Below are 22777 nucleotides of genomic sequence, written 5' to 3'. Positions count from 1 at the left end.
CTTAATTCATCCATCATAGAATCTGCAAGGTTCAAAACAAGGTTAAGCATACAGTTGAATGAATAGTTGTTGATTTTATAAATCAAAGTTTTTGATTGAATAAATAGTTGTTGATTTTTAACAACAAAATTATCATCAGAATTGATTAACAGCAGTAAGTATGAAATACATTACTTAAAATGGTTTGTATAGATATACTTAGAATATCATTGGATGTACTTAAAATAAAAAACATCCTGGGCACCAGTGGCTCACACCTGTAATCCAAGCTCCTCAGGAAGTTGAGATCTGAGGATTGTGGTTCGAAGCCAGCCTAGGTAGGAAAGTCTGCGTGACTCTTATCTCTAATGAACCACCAGAAAACTGGAAGTGGTTCTGTGGCTCAAAGTGATATATATAGCATTAGCCTTGAGCAAAAATCGCTCAGGGATAGTGCTCAGGTCCTGAGTTCAAGCCCCATGACTGATGAAAAAAAAAACCCAAAAAACTCCAAAACCTTGATATCCATCATAATGGCCACATTATTTTATAGAATATAATGAATAATAATAAAAAACCTTTTTTAAAGTTTTTCTTCTGGCTATGACAGTCCAAAATTAAGTTAAAAGAGGATATATTGAACACAAAAGTTAATTTAAAATATAGCCCCAATTGTAAAATCCTATAAATTCTTAGAAAGCATGCAAATGGTTTGTTGTTGTTTTGTTTTTGCAATAGCAATCAAAGACAGGGCCTTCTCTAAAGTGACAGGCAAGCACCCTACCACTGAACCCAGCCATTGGCTTTTTGAGATAGTCATACTGAGTATATATGTAGCTTATATGGCCTGCACCTTGATCATCATGCATCCATCTCCCTCTTGGTGGGACTACAGGCCTGTACTATTAATCTTGTGATACAAAAATCAATTGGAATAAAACATAGAGATAAATCTTTGTGAACTTGGGTTAGACAAAATCTTGGTTAGAAGCTTGGTGCCAGGAGCCATTCCTAGCACTCAGGAGGCTGAGATCTGAGTGAGGATTGAGATTTGAAGCCAGCCCAGTCAAGAAACTCCATGAGATCTTATCTCCAATAAAGTAAAAAAGAAAAAAGCTCAGGGACAGTGCCCAAACCAGAAAAAAATTAAACACAGAGTTAACATATAATCCAATAAGTCTCCTCTATCTTCTTCTCCCACTCCCTTTCCCTCCTTCCCTCTCTCTCTCTCCCCATATATATCTTTATAGATATATATTTCAAAAGGAATTAAACATATATACACATAAAATTTGTAAACCAATATTCAGGCCATTATTCCTAACAGTTAAGATATGTAAATAGCCAAGTTTCCATCAACTGATGACTGTATAAAATGTAATCTATTCAAGCTATGAAACATCATTTAGTCATAAGAAGCAATGAAGTATTGATTCACGCTACAAAATGCATGAACCTTGAAAACATCATGACACCTGAAAGAAGCCAGCCATAAAAGACCACACATTTTGTGATTCTATTTATATAAAACTTGCAGAATAGGCAAATGCATGAGAAAGAGAGTACATTAGTGGTTGCCTAGGAGTGAGGATGAAGGGAAAGAAGAGTGACTGCTAATGGGTATGGATTTCTTTTTGGGGTGATAAAAATGTTCTAAGATCAGATAACTGTGATGGCTGCACAAGTCTGTGAATATATTAAAAACTACAGAATAGTATTCACTAGGTAGTTGAATTGCAATGAATTATATCTTAATATACTTTAAAATTGTTATTGTTATCATAAAGGTGATACAGAGAAAAAAACTTTTATTATTTTTAGATTTTTGAAGAGAGCATAGAGTAGGAAAAAATAAAGGTTTAAAATCAAGAGGCTCAGGCTTCAAAGTTAAGTTTGAGATAGTAAAACAGCATGTAATATTTCTATATTTAGCTTTGATATTCTAACTTCAGCAAGAACCCTGACCTGCAATACTATACTTATCATTCCAATATGAGGCATAGAGGGTTTGCCCTCACTAGAAACTAGAACCACTTTTATTTATTTTTAATTAAAAATGCTTTCTGTATAAGAGTACACCAAAAAAATCAGTCTTATTTACTTTTATGTAAATAAGTGTTATAAATGAGTGAGAGTTTTATTCTGCTACATGTGCTAACCATAAGAGGGTAAAATGTTTTTCCCTCTACTATATGTAATACAGCATAATAGTTGAGTGCCTAGGCTATAAGAACAGGCTGCCGGGACTCTTTCAGTCATTGTGAATTTGTGATAGTTACTCAGTTTTCCTATATGCTATTTATTTCATATTGTTGTTCTGAGAACTCAAGGAAGTAAGGTACTTAGCATAATGTTTAGAACATAGTAAACACTAAGATTGTAAAATTATTAGTTACAGCAACAGTCATAGGGAATTGAGATTTTTATGAAATGGGTAAGGACTGGAAGAGTAGGTCAAGTGGTTGAGCAACTGCCTGGCAAGAACAAGGCCTGGATTTAATCCCCCATAAAACACACACACACACACACACACACACACACACACACACACACGATAACACGATAAAAACAAGATTGTGTGTAATATAACAGAATTGAGCATTAGTGTCACACACACACACACGATAACACGATAAAAACAAGATTGTGTGTAATATAACAGAATTGAGCATTAGTGTCACACACACACACACACGATAAAAACAAGATTGTGTGTAATATAACAGAATTGACACACACACACACACACGATAAAAACAAGATTGTGTGTAATATAACAGAATTGAGCATTAGTGTCCTGAAAGGATATTTTGTTTCGCAATTTTGCTAACACTAGGCAACTACTTTGGGTATTTAGTTAAGGTATTTGGATAGTTTTCAGCATTTATTGCTAGAGCTTTTTTTAGAGAGGCTTGCTATATACAGTTGCTACTGTGCTGTTACTTGAGTATTTTTTAGAGAACATGTGATTCAAGTATTGCTACAGACATGATATTTATACCACATTTCTGATCAGTGACATCTCATAACAAACTTGTTGCTTTATAAATCATTCATTGAATTTTAATAAAAGTCTGCTAGGAAGTCTTCTCTCCTTTGAGGATTTTTCTACCGATATTTTCCTATAATAGGAAGCTTTTAATATTTTAATATTTGGATTAGGGTGTGTGGCTCCATGCTTGAGACCTAAATTCAAACTCCAGTTTCACTACCCCCCCCCCGCAAAAAAAAGCTAGGCACCAGTGGCTCACATCTGTAATCCTAGCTACTCAGGAGACTGAGATCTTAGGATCGAGGTTCAAAGCCAGTCCAGGTAGGAAAGTATGTGAGACTCTCATTTCCAATTAACAACCAGAAAACCAGAAGTGGTACTGTGGCTCAAGCTGTATAGCACTAGCTTTAAGCTGAATTGCTCAGGGACAGCGCCCAGGCCCAGAGTTCAAGCCCCACAACTGACAAAAAAAAAAAAGGACTATGTATTTGTGTGTTGTGTTTTTGTGTATTGTTTGTGTTATACTATGCTGTGGTTTTAAATCAAGGCCTCATACATATTAAGTAATTACCACTTAGGTACTTCCTCTGCCCTAAACACTAATTTGATTTCTTAGGACAAAGAAAACATTAGTTAGAATAACTACATATAATAATACCTCAATAATTAATAACATGAAAAAAAGGTTTACCATATGTAGCTTTATTTACATACTTTAAAAATGGACTTTGAGTAAGTGTGGGTGGCTTACTCCTAGCTCCTCAGGAGGCTAAGATCTGAAGATCACAGTTTGAAGTCAGCCTGGGCAGGATAATCTGTGAGATTCTTACTTCCAATTAACCACCAAAAGAGCCAGAGTGGAGCTGTGACTCAGTGGTGGAGCACTAGCCTTGAGCAAAAAAACCTCAAGGGCAATGCCCAGGCCCTGAGTTCAAATCCTATGATTGGGAACCTTTTCATATATGTATACAATCTACACCAATCAACAACTACTCCACATCCCATAACCCTCCTTTACCCCCTCCCCTCTTAAAACAATCTCAATGTTTTCTCTCTCTCTCTCTCTCTCTCTCCAGTCCAGTCCTGGGGTTTGAACTCAGGACCTGGGCACTGTCCCTAAGCTTTTTTTTGCTCAAGGCTAGCACTCTACCACTTGAGCCACAGGACCACTAGCAGCTTTTTTTTTTCTTTTTCTGTTTATGTGGTAGAGGAATGGAACCCAGGACTTCCATGCATGCTAGGCAAGCACTCTACCACCAAGCCACATTCCCAGCCCTGTCAATAAGCTCTTTTCATACATGCAAACAAACTACTTGGATCATATTAATTCTCATTTACTACCTTTTTAACCCAGCACTTCTCCATTCCTCCCCCCCCCCTCAAACAAAGCCTGTTTTACTTTCTTGTATTCATTGCCCCAAAAGGTTTCAGCATGGTATTTCAGACGAACATCTTTTGCTCAGAGTAACATTATTGATCTGGGCTATTTTCAAAACATGGGAAAAGAATGGTTGAGAGCCCATTGTCTCTTGTCTCCCCGAAGAGTTACAAGAACCAGAACGGCAGGAGGGAGAGTGAGGTGGTGGTGGGGATGATCAGAGGAATGACAACAGCGAAACAAGTAACTTTGAGGAGTGGGAGAGGACTGCAAAACACAGTCATAAGGCTTGCTGCTACATGCCTGCAATATAACTTGTCTTCTACTTTCTGGGCCTTAGAAATTTGCTCAGTTTTGCTGTTGCAAACCTTAACGGATTTGCAACTATGTTTACACTTATTAGCTACTGGAAATTAAATAATCGTCCAACTTCTAACTGAGCAGTGTCTAGATTACAGAATTGATGTCAATAGTATCAGTTGTGTTAAAAAAAAAAAAAAAAAACTAAGGTCAGGCCCGAGCACCTACTGAGGGTGTAAACCTATTAAGTCATTTAGTCTCCCGAAATGGCTTCATCACCAGTGAAAAAAAGAGAACCTACTTACTTCAGATATTGAGATTGAAATAGTTCTAGCATCTGCCACTCGAGAGAGTTTGGTGTCCACGCAGAGAGGTTTTAAAATCACGACATATCGGAATACAGAGTTACTAAATTCTTTGACACTGTATTGCCTCAATTGGACTTACATTCGCAACGGATGCCAATGCTTTCCGTCACTGTTCAATAATTTCTGACCTACTTGCTCAAAGGGCTCTAAAATAGTATTTCTAAGCTCATTTCACTCCCATCACCGCCACCTAAGCTTTGGGTTGTCAGAGATCCCGGGCAATTAATTGGATCGATCCTAGAACACGTTTCTGCACGCCCTGCCCGGCTTCCAGCGCTGCAGACTCGGGGCTAACCACCGGGGTCCAGCACCGGTCGCCACGTCCGGCCAGGCGTGCCAGCGCGGCCGCGGGATGGCTCTACTTGGCTTTGTGGCTAGGGCTGCTCCCCCAGTCCCGGCGCCGAGGGAGGGCACCTCGCCTCCCGCCCGCCCAGCCCGAGCACCACGGCCGCGGTGGAGGGTCACCCCTTTTCCCGCCTCCGGCACTCGCGGCGCCGCGGACGCAGCCTACAGGAGGCCGGTGCGGCGCCTCACCTCCCACCCCCGGAAGTTTGTCTCCACTGGCGAGGTCTCGGAGTCACCTTGACTCTCCCCGAGAGGCGGAGAAAGTTAGCCCCGGCCTCAAGAGTCCGGTGAGTGAAACCGAAGACACAGAACACTTTCATGAGCTAAAGATGCCGTCACGTTTTCCTGTTTTCACCGTCAAGACCTGGCGAGTTTCGGGGTGACAAGAGCAGGTGGCAGGACTCCGCCCACCACCAGGCTTTTTCCCCTCCTTCGGCTCGCACGCTTCAATCGCTCCCTATGATCCCGCCTCTCGGGCGCGCGCGAAGAGTGGTCGCTCGGAGGATGCTGGGAATTGTAGTCCCGTCTCGGTCGGCAGCCTCGGTACAGACGACGGGGATCTACATATCCCATGGTGCAGCGCGGCATTGGCCGCTCCCGGATGTGTGCCTGGCGCCGGAAGAGAAGACGGCCCCCCTCTCTCGGCCCGGCCATCTTGTGGGAAGAGCTGAAGCAGGCGCTCTTGGCTCGGCGCGGCCCGCTGCAATCCGTAGAGGAACGCGCCGCCGAGCCACCATCATGCCTGGGCACCTACAGGAAGGCTTCGGCTGCGTGGTCACCAACCGATTCGACCAGTTATTTGACGACGAATCGGACCCCTTCGAGGTGCTGAAGGCAGCAGAGAACAAGAAAAAAGAAGCCGGCGGGGGCGGCGTTGGGGGCCCTGGGGCCAAGAGCGCTGCTCAGGCCGCGGCCCAGACCAACTCCAACGCGGCGGGCAAGCAGCTGCGTAAAGAGTCCCAGAAAGACCGCAAGAACCCGCTGCCTCCCAATGTCGGCGTGGCTGATAAGAAGGAGGAGACACAGCCGCCCGTGGCGCTTAAGAAAGAAGGTAAAGCCGGGGTGGCAGCGCAGGGAGCGCCGGGGATGAAGGGAAGGCGCCGGGGGACTCACGGCCACCACTTGCTTGTAGGACAAGTTGCGAGGATCGCTCGGAGACTCGGTCCTCTTCTCCGCACGTTTCCCCCACGCGACAAAAGCCAGGTTCCGCGCAGGTGCTGGGAGCCTGGCGGCCGGTCCCCAAGTTCACGCCACCGCCTGCAGGATTCGCGGAGCCACGCCGTTCCCGCCTAACCCTGGGCGAGGAGCCGGGTCCTGCGGGCCGGACCCTTCCCGCCGATTCCCCCGGCGGGCGAGAAGGCGGGCGGGCTCTTTTTGCAGCCTTTGGTTCGTAGGAAGAGTCTTAGTGGCCACAGTTCCTTCCCGGGCAGAGCTCTTCCTTCAGCGTGCTCCTAGGAGGTGTTGTGGTTTGCTTCGGGCTCTAGCTCTGCCATCTTGCCCCCACGATGGCGCGGGGCACCCTAAGTGAGAAACTGGGGCTCGGAGTTTGCACCTGAAGGTATCAGGTGTGGTTGGAATAGGTGCTGTTTGGAGCACCGCATGTGCTTTATTGTCCCCACTCCTAGAATCTTGTTCTAACTTGCAGAAGTGGATTGAACTGTGGAGAAGGAAGGGATTTGGCCCCTTTGGGTGAAGTGGGAATTCCGAATAAAGACTTGGTTGTTACAGAATTGAAGATTGGGTATTATAGAAGCGTCCCCGTGACCCATCCTTTCTCCCCGTTTCCAACATTCACGTTTGCCTTTGATCTGGTCTGGGCCTCGTGGGTGAAACGAGGATTGAGGCTGTCAGTGTTCCGCAGCCGAACAGTATAGTCTGTAGCTTGCCCTGTACATGTGCGTGAAGCATGGTCAGGACTTCGCTGTTCCTAGGGTGGTGCAAGATTCAATTTTGCATTCTTGCTTGTTACTGGTTTGTTGTGTGTGAAGAGGGACCGGACAATTATAAGAAAGCATGAATAATCTGTAACAAATAGGTGTGGACCTAAGACCTAAGCTCTGAATGTTTTGAGAGTCCCAGCATACATTGAAAGTTGAAGTTAGCCTATACTACCACGTGCTCCTGGAAGGACTTGTTTCTCGTTAGCGGAAGGACTTGTTAGCTTGGCTTTGGTGTAGGGACATTTTTAAAAAGAACTTTCGTGAGGCTTGGAATACAAAAATCTTGCACCTAGATGGTGAATTAAACACAAAGTCTTGCCTAAAATTATGTATTTGGCGGGGAAAACATACTGGAGTATTAGGAAGAATTTATACAAGTTAGGCTTTATAAAGTATTTAGCCTCACAATTGTGAATAAAGCGTTTAATTTCTGTGTCAGAAGGAGCACAATTGATTTATTTAAACTGCTTAAACTTAACTGTTTGGTCACACTAATTAGAACATGAATGAGTTGAGTCTAAAAAAATAAATACTGGGTAGACTTGTTTACTCGTTTGAAGTGTTTAAAACCTGAAACATGGTTTCAGTGTTTCAGATTTGATTATAAAGACCACCTTTTAAATAACCTCTGCAGTTATAAAATGTAGGAAAACAGTTTATAAATTGATAAAACTTTTGATATAAAATTGAATTGATTTTTGACATTAAATAATCATTCTTGGCTTGAAAAACTTTCAGATTAGTTATCATTGTGCTCCTTAGTATTTTAGTGGATGTTTCTTCCCCTCCCCAAAGTATTGGGTATTGAACTCAGCTCTTGGCATCCAACAGTTCTCAGCTATATCCCACATCCTCAACACTTTTTGATGTGACGTTTAAAAAATCAAGCTTATAAATACAGAGGAAATGTTGAATGGGAAAAGTAGTCATTTTCAGTTCTTAATGCCTGTTAGTCTTTTTTGGGGGGAGGGAATGGATGATACACCTGTAAACAAAGTCCCTACGCTGTAGAGTTGGAAAGATTACTCAGGTGTTGTGCCTTTGGTAATAGGTCCTAAGGCTGGGCTATAGGTGTTTGATATTTGTTTTACGTGAATTTTGTATTATAGCCTATTGCTAGCCGTTTAATTTACTTAGAATGTCAGTGAGTATAAAGAAATAACACCTAGATTTGAGTGCAGTTAGCTTGCAAGTATAAAGTACCTCAAAATAAGCTTGCATTTAAAAAATTAGTCATTTTTCACTATGTGAGGGTGTGTGTGTGTGTGTGTGTGTGTGTGTGTGTGTGTGTGTTTGGTTCTAATGGTGGACCCCAACAGATAACGTGCTAGGAAAGTACTTTTTTGCTGAGCTATATCCCCAGTCCTGCGATGAGTTTTTAAGATTTTTAGATTTTGTAGGCCTGATGTTGCTACTGGGTGGGGAAGCAAGCCATTGTTCATTGGGTGTGTTTGGCTTGGATATTGTTATGAGGGCTGGTTACATAGCTTTTCCCGAATACCTTACACCTCTGATGAAATTTATTTAAATGCTTTGGTACAGGCCTACATTTTTTTGTCTGCTCTGAGAGTTTACAGAAAATGAACTTGAAAATTTTATTAAAGAGGTACATATTTGTGTATGGCTGAGGTGGTAGGCGTTTTTGAATAATTGGGTGTGTCTTGATAGTGTTCCATTCTTAGAAATAGTGAAATACTGTAAGATCTTAAAAAATCATGTCTCAGCTGTGTTGTCAGAAACTGATTTGGGAATTACAGCATTCTTGAAGTCTTGGTCATGTATTGAATGAACAATCTCTTTGAGACTACCAATAATTCATATTGATTGCTTTTTGGGTGACTCACTGGTTCATTCTAATTTGGAGAAAAATAATAAAAGTAGGGAAATAATAAATGCTTTAGCTATTACTTGTTAATCATCTTTTTCTTCTGTGCTGGGCTTTATCCAGGATCTTGGGCATGCTAACATGCCACTGAGCTGTATCCACAGTTCTCTTACTGCATTTTACTTAAGGGAGGGGTCTTTCTGTGTCTGTTTTTAAGAATTATTTGGAAACAGATTCATGAAGGGAGGCCTTAATAAGAGACTACTGAATTATTTCCTAAAGGCTATATAAGTCCCCTCCCGCTCCAGGCTGGGACTCGAATTTGATATCTGATACTTTTGCCCGTTGTCTGGCACTCTACCATCTGAGCCATGCCTCCAACCTCACATAATCGTATTTTTTAAAAGTTCTGGGAGTGCATGCACTTTGTGTAATGGATATGAGGAAGATGATACTATTTTTCTGGTCAAATAGGTGTTTCACTCTTAATCTGAGACAGGGTTTCTGTAACTCAGAACTCATTCTAAACTGGAGATGTTCTGTAGAGGTCTTAAATGCCATTTGCTACCCTTTCACGCTTGTCATTTTAAGGAATTATGAGTATTCCATTTCTTCCCAGGTTATATATAGTATAGTACAGACATTCACTTTTTTGACTGTGTGACATCTTTAAAAATTCCTGATGGAAGTTAGGGTTACCCAAATGACTTCCAAGTCAGAATAATTGTAGATATGTGAGGGATAACTTGGCAAACTAGAGAGAAAGTTAAAACAAGATCATGAATGATGAGAAATTTACTCTAAAATATTTGGTTATACACTGGGGTGTTTTCTAATCCAGGCCTAAATTTCAATTGCAAAAATGATTTGGTGTGCTGGTTATTCATTATTAGGAATAAGACGAGTTGGAAGAAGACCTGATCAGCAACTTCAGGGTGAAGGGAAAATAATTGATAGAAGACCAGAAAGGCGACCACCTCGTGAAAGAAGATTTGAAAAGCCACTCGAAGAAAAGGGTGAAGGAGGCGAATTTTCAGTTGACAAGTAAGTTTTTTAAATAGTACTTCATGTTTTATTACTTTGTAGTTACATCTTAACATGTAGCTATAAATTGGGCATAATTGCCAGTAATAATGTAGCTGATTACTTCTGTCAGTTTTTCAGAGAAACTTGTGTGTTCATTGTTGTACTTAGATTTTGGATAAACATTTTCAAACATATATCTTGTACACTTTGGATGTTGATTTCTTTCACTCTCCAAATGTTGGGCTAAAAGGATGTTAATACTAATTTATTACAAACCAATAATTTATGTTGGTTAGATGTGTTTAAACTTTTGTATACATGTAAATAGTTTAATAGTGAATAGCATTGAAAATATATCACTAACAATTTTTAAAACCAAAGGCCAAATAATTTCGTTTCCTTTGTGTTCGGAAACAGACTTGAATTTTCTAAAGTGTGTGATTAGTTGCTATGAGTCAGTAAACATTCTGTATTTACAAGGCTTTGAATGGGTATCTTATTCCTTTTTCTGGAAACTTTGGAGATGTAATTGTTAATTTGTATTGTAGACCGATTATTGACCGACCTATTCGAGGACGTGGTGGACTTGGAAGGGGGCGAGGAGGTCGTGGACGTGGAATGGGCCGAGGAGATGGATTTGATTCTCGTGGCAAACGTGAATTTGATAGGCATAGTGGAAGTGATAGATCGTAAGTTTTATGTTGATTATTTCATTTCTTAGATGTTAATATGCTTATTTAATAAACAAAATTTGAATTTCTAGAACTAAAGAGTATTATGTTAACTCAGTTTTGTTAGTTCTTTTTCACATTACAGTGGTCTGAAGCATGAGGACAAGCGTGGAGGTAGCGGATCTCACAACTGGGGAACTGTCAAAGATGAATTAACGTTGGTATTCTGATTTTTAAGTTAAATTATTTCAATAAATTGAACTTGGAAGTTTTTTATATGCTTAAATTTTGCTCCTTAGACAAAGATGGATACTTTATCAAAGCTATTACTTACAAAATAATGTCTTAAGAGATAGGTTTGGTTTTTATATCATGATCATTTTCTATCCTATCCTTAAGTATCCTATCCTTAAGTATGTTATTAATGTAGCTTTTTCTAAAGCCCTACACTTGACATTTCAGTATTCTCATTTCATTGTGCCTGCAATAGTTCCTTGAATTTTAGTCTTTCCCATATGTAAGTCAGTAATACTTTGTTTAGGTTTGTTTAAGATTATCTTAGAGTTCTTGTCTTCTAGGGAGCAAATTTAGTGGGAATGTTAAAAAAATGTGAAAAATTTCTGTTTTTGTCTGAAGAACTCTTTGGTTACATGTAAATGGACCTAGATGCCTTTCTTTTCTTTCTTTCCTTAGAGAGTCCCCCAAATACATTCAGAAACAAATATCTTATAATTGCAGTGACTTGGATCAAACAAATGTGACTGAGGAAACACCTGAAGGTGAAGAACACCCAGTGGCAGACACTGAAAATAAGTAAGTGGTTCCTATGAGTGAGGGTTCAACACTGAATGCATTTAGGTTTTTACCAGTAAGGTAACTCATAGATTCAGTTCTTACTTAATGACAATAGAGATTTTATTTTGGGTCGGGGTACTTGCTGTGTATGTAGCCCAGGATGTCTTGAACTTGGAATCCTCTTGCTTAAGTTTGAGTGCTGGAATTGCCTGGTATATTATTTTTGTTTGATTAGTTGTTGACTACTTTCTTATTAAGAGGTGCACTATTTTAGTAAAGCCTATTAACACTAATCACAAAAATAACCTTTGAAATCCAAAGGTAACAGGGTTTTATACATTTGACCTGTGTCTATCTCTCTCTCTCTCTCTCTCTACCTCTATTTATCTAAAAGAGGTTTTTTCTCCCAGATATGTTCTTAATATCTTTGCAAAAATCAATTGACTGTAAATATGGCTAATAGGGTTTTGTTTCATTCCATGGGTTTATGTCTTTTTAGATTATTCTCAACTAGAGCACAGCCAAACCAGTCAAGAAGAGGATTCTCTTTCTAAAATTTTCCTTTTCCAGGAAGAATTGCTCTTAGGGTGAAACACTGATAATGATGAGAAGGGAGTACCATATTCCCTGACTTGGTGGCCTGAGAAAAAATGATTTATTATTGGAGAGAGCAGATCAGAGTGTTGTGTGGTATTTTGTACTTGCGGTAATATTAATTTATATGAAACTATAGAGTCCTAATTTTGTGTTGTAAACAATGAAATTGTGATGGTGACTTACATGAACCCTGTGTAGGATTAAGTAACCCCAGACTGCTGAAAACAACTTCATTAGAAAACCAATGCTTAAGTCACTTTCAACAAGAGCTACACAATTGTAATTGTATACCAGAAGTAAATGATAATATTGATAGGATTTGGCTCAGTATGAAGAAATAAATTTGGGAATAATGGGTCTAAAAAAGGTAATGATGCTTATCAAAACATTCTCTTAGTATTATATCTTGTATGTGGTAATATAAATTAAACAAAGCTTAATGTCTGAAGTTTCCAGACATTCTGTTGGTTTAATGTTTAGTTACACCTTACATCAGTCCTTAAATGTAGGTGTCATAACTCATTGTATTCAAATTTATGTTAAGTTATAATCTTGGCTGTGTCAATTGATAAATTACTAAATAGTAAGCTGATAAATATTCAGTACCTAAGACTTTTTTTTTCTTTGTCCATCATGGGGTTTGAACTCTGGGCCTAGACACTGTCCTTGAGCTCTTCAGCCTCCAGCTCAAGGCTAATACTCTGCTACTTGAGCCACAGCACCACTTCCAGTTTTCTGGTGGTTTTATGAGTCTCACAGACTTGTCTGCCTGGGCTGGCTTTGAACTATGGTCCTCAGATCTCAGCCTCCTGAGTAACTAGATGATCGTGAGCCATTGGTGCCCTGCTAAGGCTCTCTAACTTAATGTAAACTTGCTTTTGGAAATTTTAAGATAGGATTTGTCATATAATAAAGGGCAGTTTGGAAGATTAATAAAAACTTATGGTTAACTAAATTACTTGCTATCTTTGGAAATAGGGCTCCCCAAATAGGGAATGACTTGTTTAGTGGATTGACTAAAGTAACTTTAATGGATTCCTAGGCCTGTATTTCTGTAAGAATTATATTTAGAAATAACTAACTTTGTATTATGTTGAAACAGCTTTTGTGAACATATTACTAGTGAAACCTTAGATTGGTTTGAAGGTTGGATTGTACAGATTGTAAAATGTGCAGAAACTTGGCTTTTGGTTTATTTTGCATTAAGTGTGGGTGTTGAAGTGAAAAAGGATCTGTTTATATTAGGTTTTTTTTTTTTTGCTTGTTTTTTGTTTTTGTCAGTCCTGGGGCTTGAACTCAGAGCCTGGTCCCTGTCCCTGAACTTCTTTTGCTCAAGGCTAGCGCTGTACCATTTGAGCCACAGCGTCATTTCTGGCTTTTTCTATGTATGTGGTACTGAGGAATTGAACCCAGGGCTTCGTGCATGCTAAGCAAACACTCTGCCACTAAGCCACATTCCCAGCCCAAGATCAGGTGTTTGTTTGGTGGTTTATTTTTGGCTTTTTTTTTTGTCGGTCATAGAGCTTGAACTCTGGGCCTGGGCGCTGTCCCTCAGCTTTTCAGCTCAAGGCTAGTGCTCTACCACTTGAGCCACAGCACCACTCCTGGTTTTCTAGTGCTTTATTGGAGATAAGAGTCTTACAGACTTTCCTGTCCGGGCTGGCTTTGAACCGTGATCCTCAGATCTCAGCCTCCTGAGTAGCTAGGATTACAGGCGTGAGCCACCAGCGCCCAGCCTTTTTTTTTTTAACTGTAATTTTTTTGTCTTTTCTTTTTTGGTACTGGGGATCGAACCCAGGACATTGCACCTGATAGGCAGGCAAGTGCTTTGCCACTGAGCTACATCCCAGCCCCAGGATCAGTTTTTACATTGCATAATAAGAAGCCTGATAGCTTTACCATGCGTCCTTACTAAATTATTGCTTCAGGTATGTTATGAGATATATTAATTAGGGTGTAGAAAGTAAAAAATGTCCTTCAGGAGAATATAACCAGAGATATTACTGACAAAAGATGTTTTAAAGAAAGGCGTAAGTGGCTTATGCTTATACTACTAGCTACTCACAAGGCTAAAATGTGGAAGATCACAGTTAAAAGCCTGCCTGGGTGGAAAGGTCTGCAATACTCCATCTTCAGTTAACCAGCACAATGCATACTAGAAATGTGGCTCAAGTGGTAACCAAGAATAAGAGAGTGAGACCCTCTGTTCAAGTTCAGGCCAGTGGCATAAAAGTAGTTGGTTTGGTTTCAAAGAAATGTATGCTGAAGGGTTAAAGTCAGTTCAATATTGTTTTTATTGATAAATGATCATATGAGTTTAAGAGAATAATATGTATATTCCTAAGTTATGTATGTTCATTAATCAATAAAAACTGATCTCTTGGTCTCTACCATGTTAACGTGTTAAAATTGGATTATACAGAGAATTATAATGTTGGCAATCTTTCTAGAGAGCCAGAATTTTTTTATAATCATAACTATGTTTAAAATCTTACTGAATTGTACTAGCTACCTACCAAGTATAAAATTGAAACATCTTTTTCTGCAGGGAAAATGAGGTTGAAGAAGTTAAGGAAGAGGGTCCAAAAGAGATGACTTTGGATGAGTGGAAGGCTATTCAAAATAAAGACCGGGCAAAAGTGGAATTTAATATTCGGAAACCAAATGAAGGTGCTGATGGGCAGTGGAAGAAGGGATTTGTTCTTCATAAATCAAAGAGTGAAGAGGTAAAATTAAGATTTGTGGTGTTTGATGTGTTCAAGTGTGACTTGAATGAATTTGTAACTTTTGCTGTATATTTTACATTGATAATTTGTATAAAACAAAAAGGTTTTTACATAGATGATTGAGAGCAGATAAAAGTTGAACCTATTTTTGGAATTTTACTTGGAATCATTAAATGTTTCTTTTATTAGGTTGAAATGTTGACATTTTCCTGTAGTTTAACCTAAAATACTAGGCTTTCTCTAGTTAATACATTTCAAGATTATCTATCTGTGTTGTGTACAATAGTTAGAACTTGGTAAATTTTAGAAATCTTTACTAAGGAATGAAATCTTAGAAGACCAAATAATTAACTTATATAACATTTCCTAAATTTTGGAAGCATAGAAATAAGTGAAAATATTTGAGAAATGCTTCCTGGTGACTTTTGATTCAGTAGCCTTTATTTATAAGTCTTGGGGCATGTTGTTAGAAAAAGATCACAATGCTATCTCTGATTAAGGTTTGTTAAGTGTGAGATCTTAGCCATTATTTCTTTCTACTAAATTCTTTATCAGCTTCTTTTGACCTTTTGAGGTATGTACTTACATCATAAATTGGCTGTAACAAAACTACAGTGCATATATCCTATTATCCTAAGGTAAAGTTAAATGTTACATAGTTAAATGTTACATAGGCATAATAGAAAGATTCAATAACATTCTATTTAGTTTTGATGCTGGGGATTGAACTCAGCATTTGAAGTGCATGTGCTCTGCCACTTGGCACATTTACACCCAACTCAGTAAAATCTTATAGTAATTCAATAAGCAAAAAGCTGTGAAACATTTGGTGAATATTATGAAATAGAGGTTGAAAACACAAGTGGTTTTCTGAGTTTAGAGAAGAGTTGTTTTTAACAATTCTATCATAAATGAAAACATGGTCTTAAATGTATTACAGAAAAAATTATTTTCTTTCATTAGAATGCTTTTTGTTTTATTTTGCCTTTGGTGCCTGTACTAGAACTTGAACTCAGGGCCTCAAGCTTTCAAGCAAGGCTGGTGCTCTACCTCTTGATCAACATATCCACTCAGCTTTTTGCTGATGAATTTGAGATAGCAGTCTCATAATTTTGTGCCCAGGCTGACATTAAATTGTGATCCTCAGGTTCTCAGCATCTTGAGTAGCTAGGATTATGACCTTGACCCAGTCAGTGTCCATCAAAATGAACTTCTCAAATCTGTTTTATTGCCTGGTATTTGAACTTGGACTCACTTTTGCTCTTTCTTTGTCAGTAATTGAGGTAAAATCATCATTATGTCAGAGTAGAGCAGTATAGAATTTCTGATTCTGGAGCCATGAAAGTTTATGTTGGAGGATAGTTTTTTTTATATATAAAATTCTATTTGTAACATAAAGTGGATTTATTAAAACATTGAAGTCTACATTTTGTAAGCATCTGAGTAGGTATCCCAATTTAATATTTTTGCACTGGGCTTTTCAAGTAGCCTGGCCTTACCCATAGTTTTGAACATAAAGTCCAGAAATATTAAATGGAAAATCCCTACAATATCCATTCCATAAACTTTATGGATTGTATACTATTCTGAATAGTGTAGAATCTCAACACTGTCCTGTCTCTCAGAATGAATTATCTTCCTGTCCAGTGTCATTCTGCATTATATACATTACTTGCCCCTTAGTTGCTCAGAATCCTAAGTGTAGAAAAGCGGTGTATAAAAAGTACCAGCTTGTGGGCTGGAAAGGTTGCTCAGTGCTCATGTGCTTGCCTTGCATGATGAGGCCCTGGGTTTGATTCCTCAGCACTACATAAGCAGAAAAAGCCAGGAGTAGGTGCTGTGGCTCAAGCAGTAGAGCGCTAACCTTGAACTGAAGAGCTGAGGGACAGCTCCCAGGCCCAGAGTTGAGGCCCCACAACCGACAAAAAAAAAAAGTACTTACTGGTCTTTAGCACCCCATGTGTGCTTAGAATGTGTGGTCTTGGAATTTGTGGTCCTTTGCAGATAATGAGGACCACTATATCATGCAAAGTAAGTATATGACTACACGTTTTAGAAATTATAAAACATGAAACTGGTTATGAGGAGTTTTGAAACCAGGACCTTTGTATTATTAAGCCACTAAAAATCTATTAATGCCCTTGGAAATAGATGCTTGTTTAAACTGGTATGTATGCCTTTACCATTTTGGATGTCTAGGTCTTAAAGTGTGCTGTCTGTAATACTTTTACAGATATTTGTCTTTGTTACAAAGGAGGTTGAGGAAAAAAGATAATTTAGGAGTGGGGAAATGAGATAACCTGCTGTGTTACTGACAGCTTAATCAGAGTTAATCCTCATTCAGCAATTCCTATTCTAGACACTTAGGAAACTGTTGCACTAGAGTTAATATTTAGTTAGAAATGTAAACAAAACAACCGTTTTTCTGGCAGTATGGTGTTTGAACTCATGACTTCATACTTGGTTGGTTCTCATACTACCACTTGAGCCATGTTCTCCAGCCAGCTTTTGCTGATTATTTTGGAGATAAAAGTCTTCGAGACTTGGCCAGACTGGCCTTGAATTTCTATCCTTCAGATATCAGTATTCTGATTGTCTAGAATTATAAGCATGAACCACTGTTACCTGACTCACTTTGCCTGCTCCTGCCCTCCTCTATTTTCTTTTCTTTCCTTTTCCTTCCTTCCCATCCATCTGTGTGCATGTACCAGTACTGCAAGGGCTTATAGGGCCAGAGCATTGTCCTTGAGCAGCCACAGCTCCACTTGTAGTTTTTTGGTGGCTAATTGTAGGTAAGAGTCTGGGATTTGTTTGTTCCAGCTGACTTTGAACCACAATCTTAAGCTCTCAGTCTCTCAAGTAGCTAGGATTACAGACATGGGACACCTGTGCCTGCTTAAGACTTTTGTAATTGTACCAAAAGCCCTCTAGGGCTTTTTTGTTATTTGCTTTTCTGTTCTAAATTTTAAAATAAGTTCTAATTAATGAATTGGTATAATTTGTTTGAGATAGAACACATTTAAACACTACATCGTCTATATAATTGATTTGTAATTTGCTAGAGGTTTTTTTAATATTTATATCAGCTTTTTAGATTCCTTTAAAATTAATTTTTTTTGGGGGGGTCCGGTCGTGGGGCCTGAACTCTGGGCCTGGGCTCTGTCCCTCAGCTCTTCAGCTCAAGGCTAGCGCTCTACCACTTGAGCCACAGCGCCACTTCCAGCTTTTTTTCTTTTTGCTTATGTGGTGCTGAGGAATCGAACCCAGGGCCTTGAGCTTGCATGCTCTATCACTGAGCCACCTTCCCAGCCCAATCCTTTAAAATTAATTTTAAGAGAGCCTTTGAGTTGGCTTGACAGTGATGTGGATATCGGATGAAGAAAATGTACTTTTTCTCTTCAGAAATGAGGATTATACATGTACTTAGAGAAAGGAATAATGTACTTTTAATCAGCATAAGCAACATTTCCATCGGGGGAATAAACGTTTTATTCAGATGTACAAGAAATTTGATATTAAGCGATATAAAATGATTAATATATTCATTCATATATATAACTAATGTAAAAAAAGAAAAAGGGCTAGAAGAGTGGTAGAAATTCCTATCTTGCAAGGGGAAGATCTTGAGTTCAATCCCACTTGATATCAAAAGAAAAATTCTTTTGATTATATTTTAAAATGTGGTTTTATGTGTGTGTGGCTTTTCAAATCAGATGTTAAGCTTCATAAGTTGACCCAAATTTCAGATATATGAGTGGACAAACCTAAAATCTGTACATACTTTCCCAGACTGTAGTTTTGAAAGTGTTAAAAGAGAATGTTTAAATGTCTTATTACTAGTGGATACCTTAGGTGCACTTTCACAGATTACACTGCCAAAGATTACCATTCAGTAGTTCTAGAGGGGGAAGGGGACCAGCTACTTTAATCTTTTGAAGACTGTTGATAACTTGCAATTCAGAGCAGGTTGAGATAGAGGAAGGTTATAGGGAATACTTACTTTAAGGATGATGGTAGCTGAACCCAAAGCTAACTTCATTACCTATGAAATTTCTTCACATATGTAGAAGGTTGGATAGTTGGTCTTTTTGTAGGAGAAAGCTCATTACTTAGAAATTTGGTGATATTGCCTTTCTAGTATTACCCAGAATTCTTCACTTAACATTTTTAGGCTCATGCTGAAGATTCCGTTATGGACCATCATTTCCGGAAGCCAGCAAATGATATAACATCTCAGCTGGAGATCAATTTTGGTGACCTAGGCCGCCCAGGACGTGGTGGCAGGGGAGGACGAGGTGGACGTGGGCGTGGTGGACGTCCAAACCGTGGCAGTAGGACTGACAAGGTAATTGTAGTACTTCTTTTTCCCTTTTATGTAGTAAATCACTGGCTGAAGCCTTTCAGAATATGAGAAGCAAAAGTAGGCTTTTAATTTTTTTTAAATAGGCTGCTTAAGTACATTTCTGTTCAAAACACTTCAGTAACTTATTTTTTCCCCCATCCTGGGGCATGAACTCACTAGTGCCCTGCCACTTGAGCCAAAACACCACTTCTGGCCCTTCCTGCTCAGGCTGGTTTCCTACCATGAACCTCAAATCTCAGCCTCCTGAGTAGCTACCAGCACCCAGCCACACATGAATTATTAGGTGTTGGTGACAGTGCTGTGCTAAGGTACTTAGGTCATTTTTATTCTCTGTGGTGATGGCATCATTTAATAATGGATGAGGAAATTCAGATATGGGATATCAAGCTCATTCTTGGTTTACTTGAAATACCAATCTATTCCCTTTATTATTACTGTTGTTATTGCCAATTCTGGAGCTTGAACTCAAGGCCTGGGCACTGTCCTTGAGCCACAATGCCACTTCTGGCTTTTTCTCATTACTTTATATCCTATCTGTTATACTATTCATTGTTTGACATGTTTGTAAGACCACTGTTTTTTTGTTATTTCTAACTCTGTGACAGTTGGGATTCATGTTTCGTTTGGGTAGTATTGGGCTATGAATTTGTACTGTGCTTGATTGTTGGATAGATACTCTACGATGGAGGTTTGCTCCCTAGCCTGTTGTTTGTTTTTTGTTTTTTTAATACATAAACTATGTGGCTAGGTGGTTTCTTAGCCTGTATGTCACAAAAATCTACAAATACTAAAGAATCCATTATAAGGAAAGTAAGTTAGATATAATGATAAACTATTCCAATACTCTTAGACAGTAAAGAAGTACGAGGATATCAAGTTTGTGTGAGGCTAGCCTGGGCTGCTTAGTAAGACCCTGTGGTGCAATAAGGTAGTATAAGGCAGAGTGTTGATTAGCTTGCATAAAAAAATGCCCTGGATTTTTATTCCTGGTACTAGAGGGATAAAAAGGAAAAGGAGGGGCTGAGAACGTGGTTCAGTGGTAGAGTGCTTGCCTAGCATGCATTGAAGCACTGGGTTTGATTCCTCAGTACCACATAAACAGAAGAAGCTGGAATTGGTGCTCTGGCTCAAGTGGTAGAGCGCTAGCCTTAAGCAGAGGAAGTTCGGGGACAGTGTCCACGCCTGGAGTTCAAGCCTCACAACTGACAACCCAAAAAAGTGAAAAGAGACACTATCTGTGTTATTGTAGGGAATTTTAAGTCTTGATAGAAATTGAAAATGACTTATTGAAAGTAATTGTGATTTCCTTCTGACAATACTATCCAGTATATTAATTCAACGTTTGTTTTTGGAGGTCAATGGTTAAATGTGGATGCTGGTAGTATAGTATATTTTCAAATTTTGAGAATCGTGGCTAATTTTGGTTTTTGTTTTTTTTTTCCCAGTCAAGTGCTTCTGCTCCTGATGTGGATGACCCAGAGGCATTCCCAGCTCTGGCTTAACTGGATGCCATAAGACAACCCTGGTTCCTTTGTGGACCATCCTGTTCTAAAAGCTTTTGCATGCTTAAGGATCCCAAACAACTAAGAAATTTAAAAAAAAAAAACAAAAAAAAAAACAAAAAAAGACTGTCATTCATACCATTCACACCTAAAGACTGAATTTTATCTGTTTTAAAAATGAACTTCTCTCGCTACACAGAAGTAACAAAAATGGTAGTCAGTTTTGTATTTAGAAATGTATTGGTAGCAGGGATGTTTTCATAATTTTCAGAGATTATGCATTCTTCATGAATACTTTTGTATTGCTGCTTGCAAATATGCATTTCCAAACTTGAAATATAGGTGTGAACAGTGTGTACCAGTTTAAAGCTTTCACTTCATTTGTGTTTTTTAATTAAGGATTTAGATGTTCCTCTAATATACAGACTGGTATAAATATCGGACATTATCAGTTTTAATACCTGCTTTGCATTTTCACACATAGTCAACTGGGACATGTAAACTTTGATTTGTCAAATTTTATGCTGTGTGGAATACTAACTACTTTATGTATTTTAACTTAGTTTTAATTTCATTTTTGGGGAGAAATCTTTTCACTTCTCATAGCTGTTATATACGCTAAATCTTTATATACAGAAGTATCAGTACTTGAACAAATTCAAAGCACATTGGTTTATTAACCCTTAACTCCTGCATGATTCATTAGGTTTGAATTATATCTGATACACAATTGCAAATACATTTACCTTTAAAATGTGTGACTTTCACAGCTAAAAGCTAAACTAGATACGTTATTAGTGAAAGTTGTTTAAGATACTCTGGATAGACATCCTGTCAAGTGAAGTCATTTTAATGGGTATGAGTTTTTCTCCCCTTCCTTCCAACAGATTGGGTGGAATAGTTGGGTTAATGCACAACATTTATACTTCATAAAATAAGTGTCTAGCCACTTGCTGTGATTGGTGTATGAAAGATCCCCAAATCAAAATGATATATCCATAATAAATAACTCTTCTTGTTCTGAGGACACCAAAGGGCACTGGTTAGTGTGGTGAGATGGGGAGAGTATTTTGATTTTTAATATTTGAAATTAGACAGCTTTACAAGATTGGAACAGCAGCACCTTCCATAAAATATAAACCAAATGTATTAGTCTTTATACTATATTATTTGGCCTGAAGTTTATAGGTGAACGTTCCACTGGAGGTGATAAATATTTTTCTTCTTCCTCCATTAGAAAGTTAGGTAATGAACTAATTCCTTGAATGGGAACGATACCACTAATTAAAAAAATACATAAATAGAATTATCAATAGAGGTTTTCTAGATATTTAAAAGAAACCCGCCACATTATTGATTAAACAGGGAAGGAATTTAAAGTTTAAACTCATTTGTTATTCAGTTTTGTCAGTAATTTTCTACCTCTATGTCCTGTTTTTAAAATATTGGAGATCTTAAATCGTAAACACATCTGCTATTTAGTAGATTTGTTTTCACATACCCTTCTAGAAAATATTGTACAGTACAAGTTATTCATTTGATAAGATTTATTGATTTAGTTACCTACTAATAGTCTTGACATCTTAGAAAGGGGGTAATTGTTTTTTAATGATGGATAAACGTGTGCTGGTGTTTTAGAACTTATGATGTTGAGCATGTTCTGCACTGGTGCTATTGTCTAATTTTATAATCTACAAGTATACTTGCTACCACTAGGCAAGTATGAATTTAGTCCATATGGGCTGTTGACCCCTTTTGAGATTGCAGCATATGTACTCTTAAATCAGTGTGTTTCAACTTGAAAGTATCTACTTAATTTCTGGACATGTAACATATTTACAGACCCCTTGATATCCAGCAATATTTTAGAAAATATCTATTAAAACACAGGTTGTGTTAGCTGTTAGCTATTGTCACCAGAGAACACACAGCAATATTTGTTATGTTGCAAGCTTGAAGGTAGCTTAAAC

At 38.5% G+C, this 22777-nt stretch overlaps 1 protein-coding gene across 4 annotated transcripts; it reads left to right on the top strand.

The window, feature by feature from the left end:
- Positions 1 to 5981: 5981 nt before the first annotated feature.
- Serbp1 (SERPINE1 mRNA binding protein 1) lies at positions 5982 to 21365 on the top strand. 4 transcript variants are annotated; one of them, XM_013020605.1, is made up of 8 exons: positions 5982 to 6413; positions 10021 to 10171; positions 10702 to 10842; positions 10970 to 11041; positions 11518 to 11637; positions 14765 to 14942; positions 19114 to 19287; positions 20751 to 21365. In XM_013020605.1, exons 1-8 carry the CDS (start codon positions 6101 to 6103, stop codon positions 20805 to 20807), a joined length of 1206 nt encoding a protein of 401 aa, XP_012876059.1. In that variant the 5' UTR covers positions 5982 to 6100; the 3' UTR covers positions 20808 to 21365. The 4 variants fall into 4 exon arrangements, with proteins under 4 accessions (XP_012876059.1, XP_012876058.1, XP_012876061.1 ...); XM_013020604.1 differs by having other exon boundaries at positions 10952 to 11041; XM_013020607.1 differs by having other exon boundaries at positions 5983 to 6413; positions 11563 to 11637.
- The last annotated feature ends 1412 nt before the right edge of the window (positions 21366 to 22777 follow it).

Source organism: Dipodomys ordii, unplaced genomic scaffold, assembly GCF_000151885.1.
Source record: "Dipodomys ordii isolate 6190 unplaced genomic scaffold, Dord_2.0 Scaffold51, whole genome shotgun sequence".
NCBI classification, from domain to species: Eukaryota; Metazoa; Chordata; class Mammalia; order Rodentia; family Heteromyidae; genus Dipodomys; species Dipodomys ordii.
Note: the sequence above shows the minus strand (reverse complement) of the source record. Positions and strands in the feature narration are given on the sequence as shown.

Bases quoted from the DNA above. Each gene is read 5' to 3' on its own strand.
- Serbp1 (XM_013020604.1), top strand. From the start codon at position 6,101: ATGCCTGGGCACCTACAGGAAGGCTTCGGCTGCGTGGTCACCAACCGA. The intron at 10,172-10,701 runs GTAAGTTTTTTA...TTTGTATTGTAG, and splicing joins GGCGAATTTTCAGTTGACAA to ACCGATTATTGACCGACCTA. The intron at 10,843-10,951 runs GTAAGTTTTATG...CAGTTTTGTTAG, and splicing joins CATAGTGGAAGTGATAGATC to TTCTTTTTCACATTACAGTG.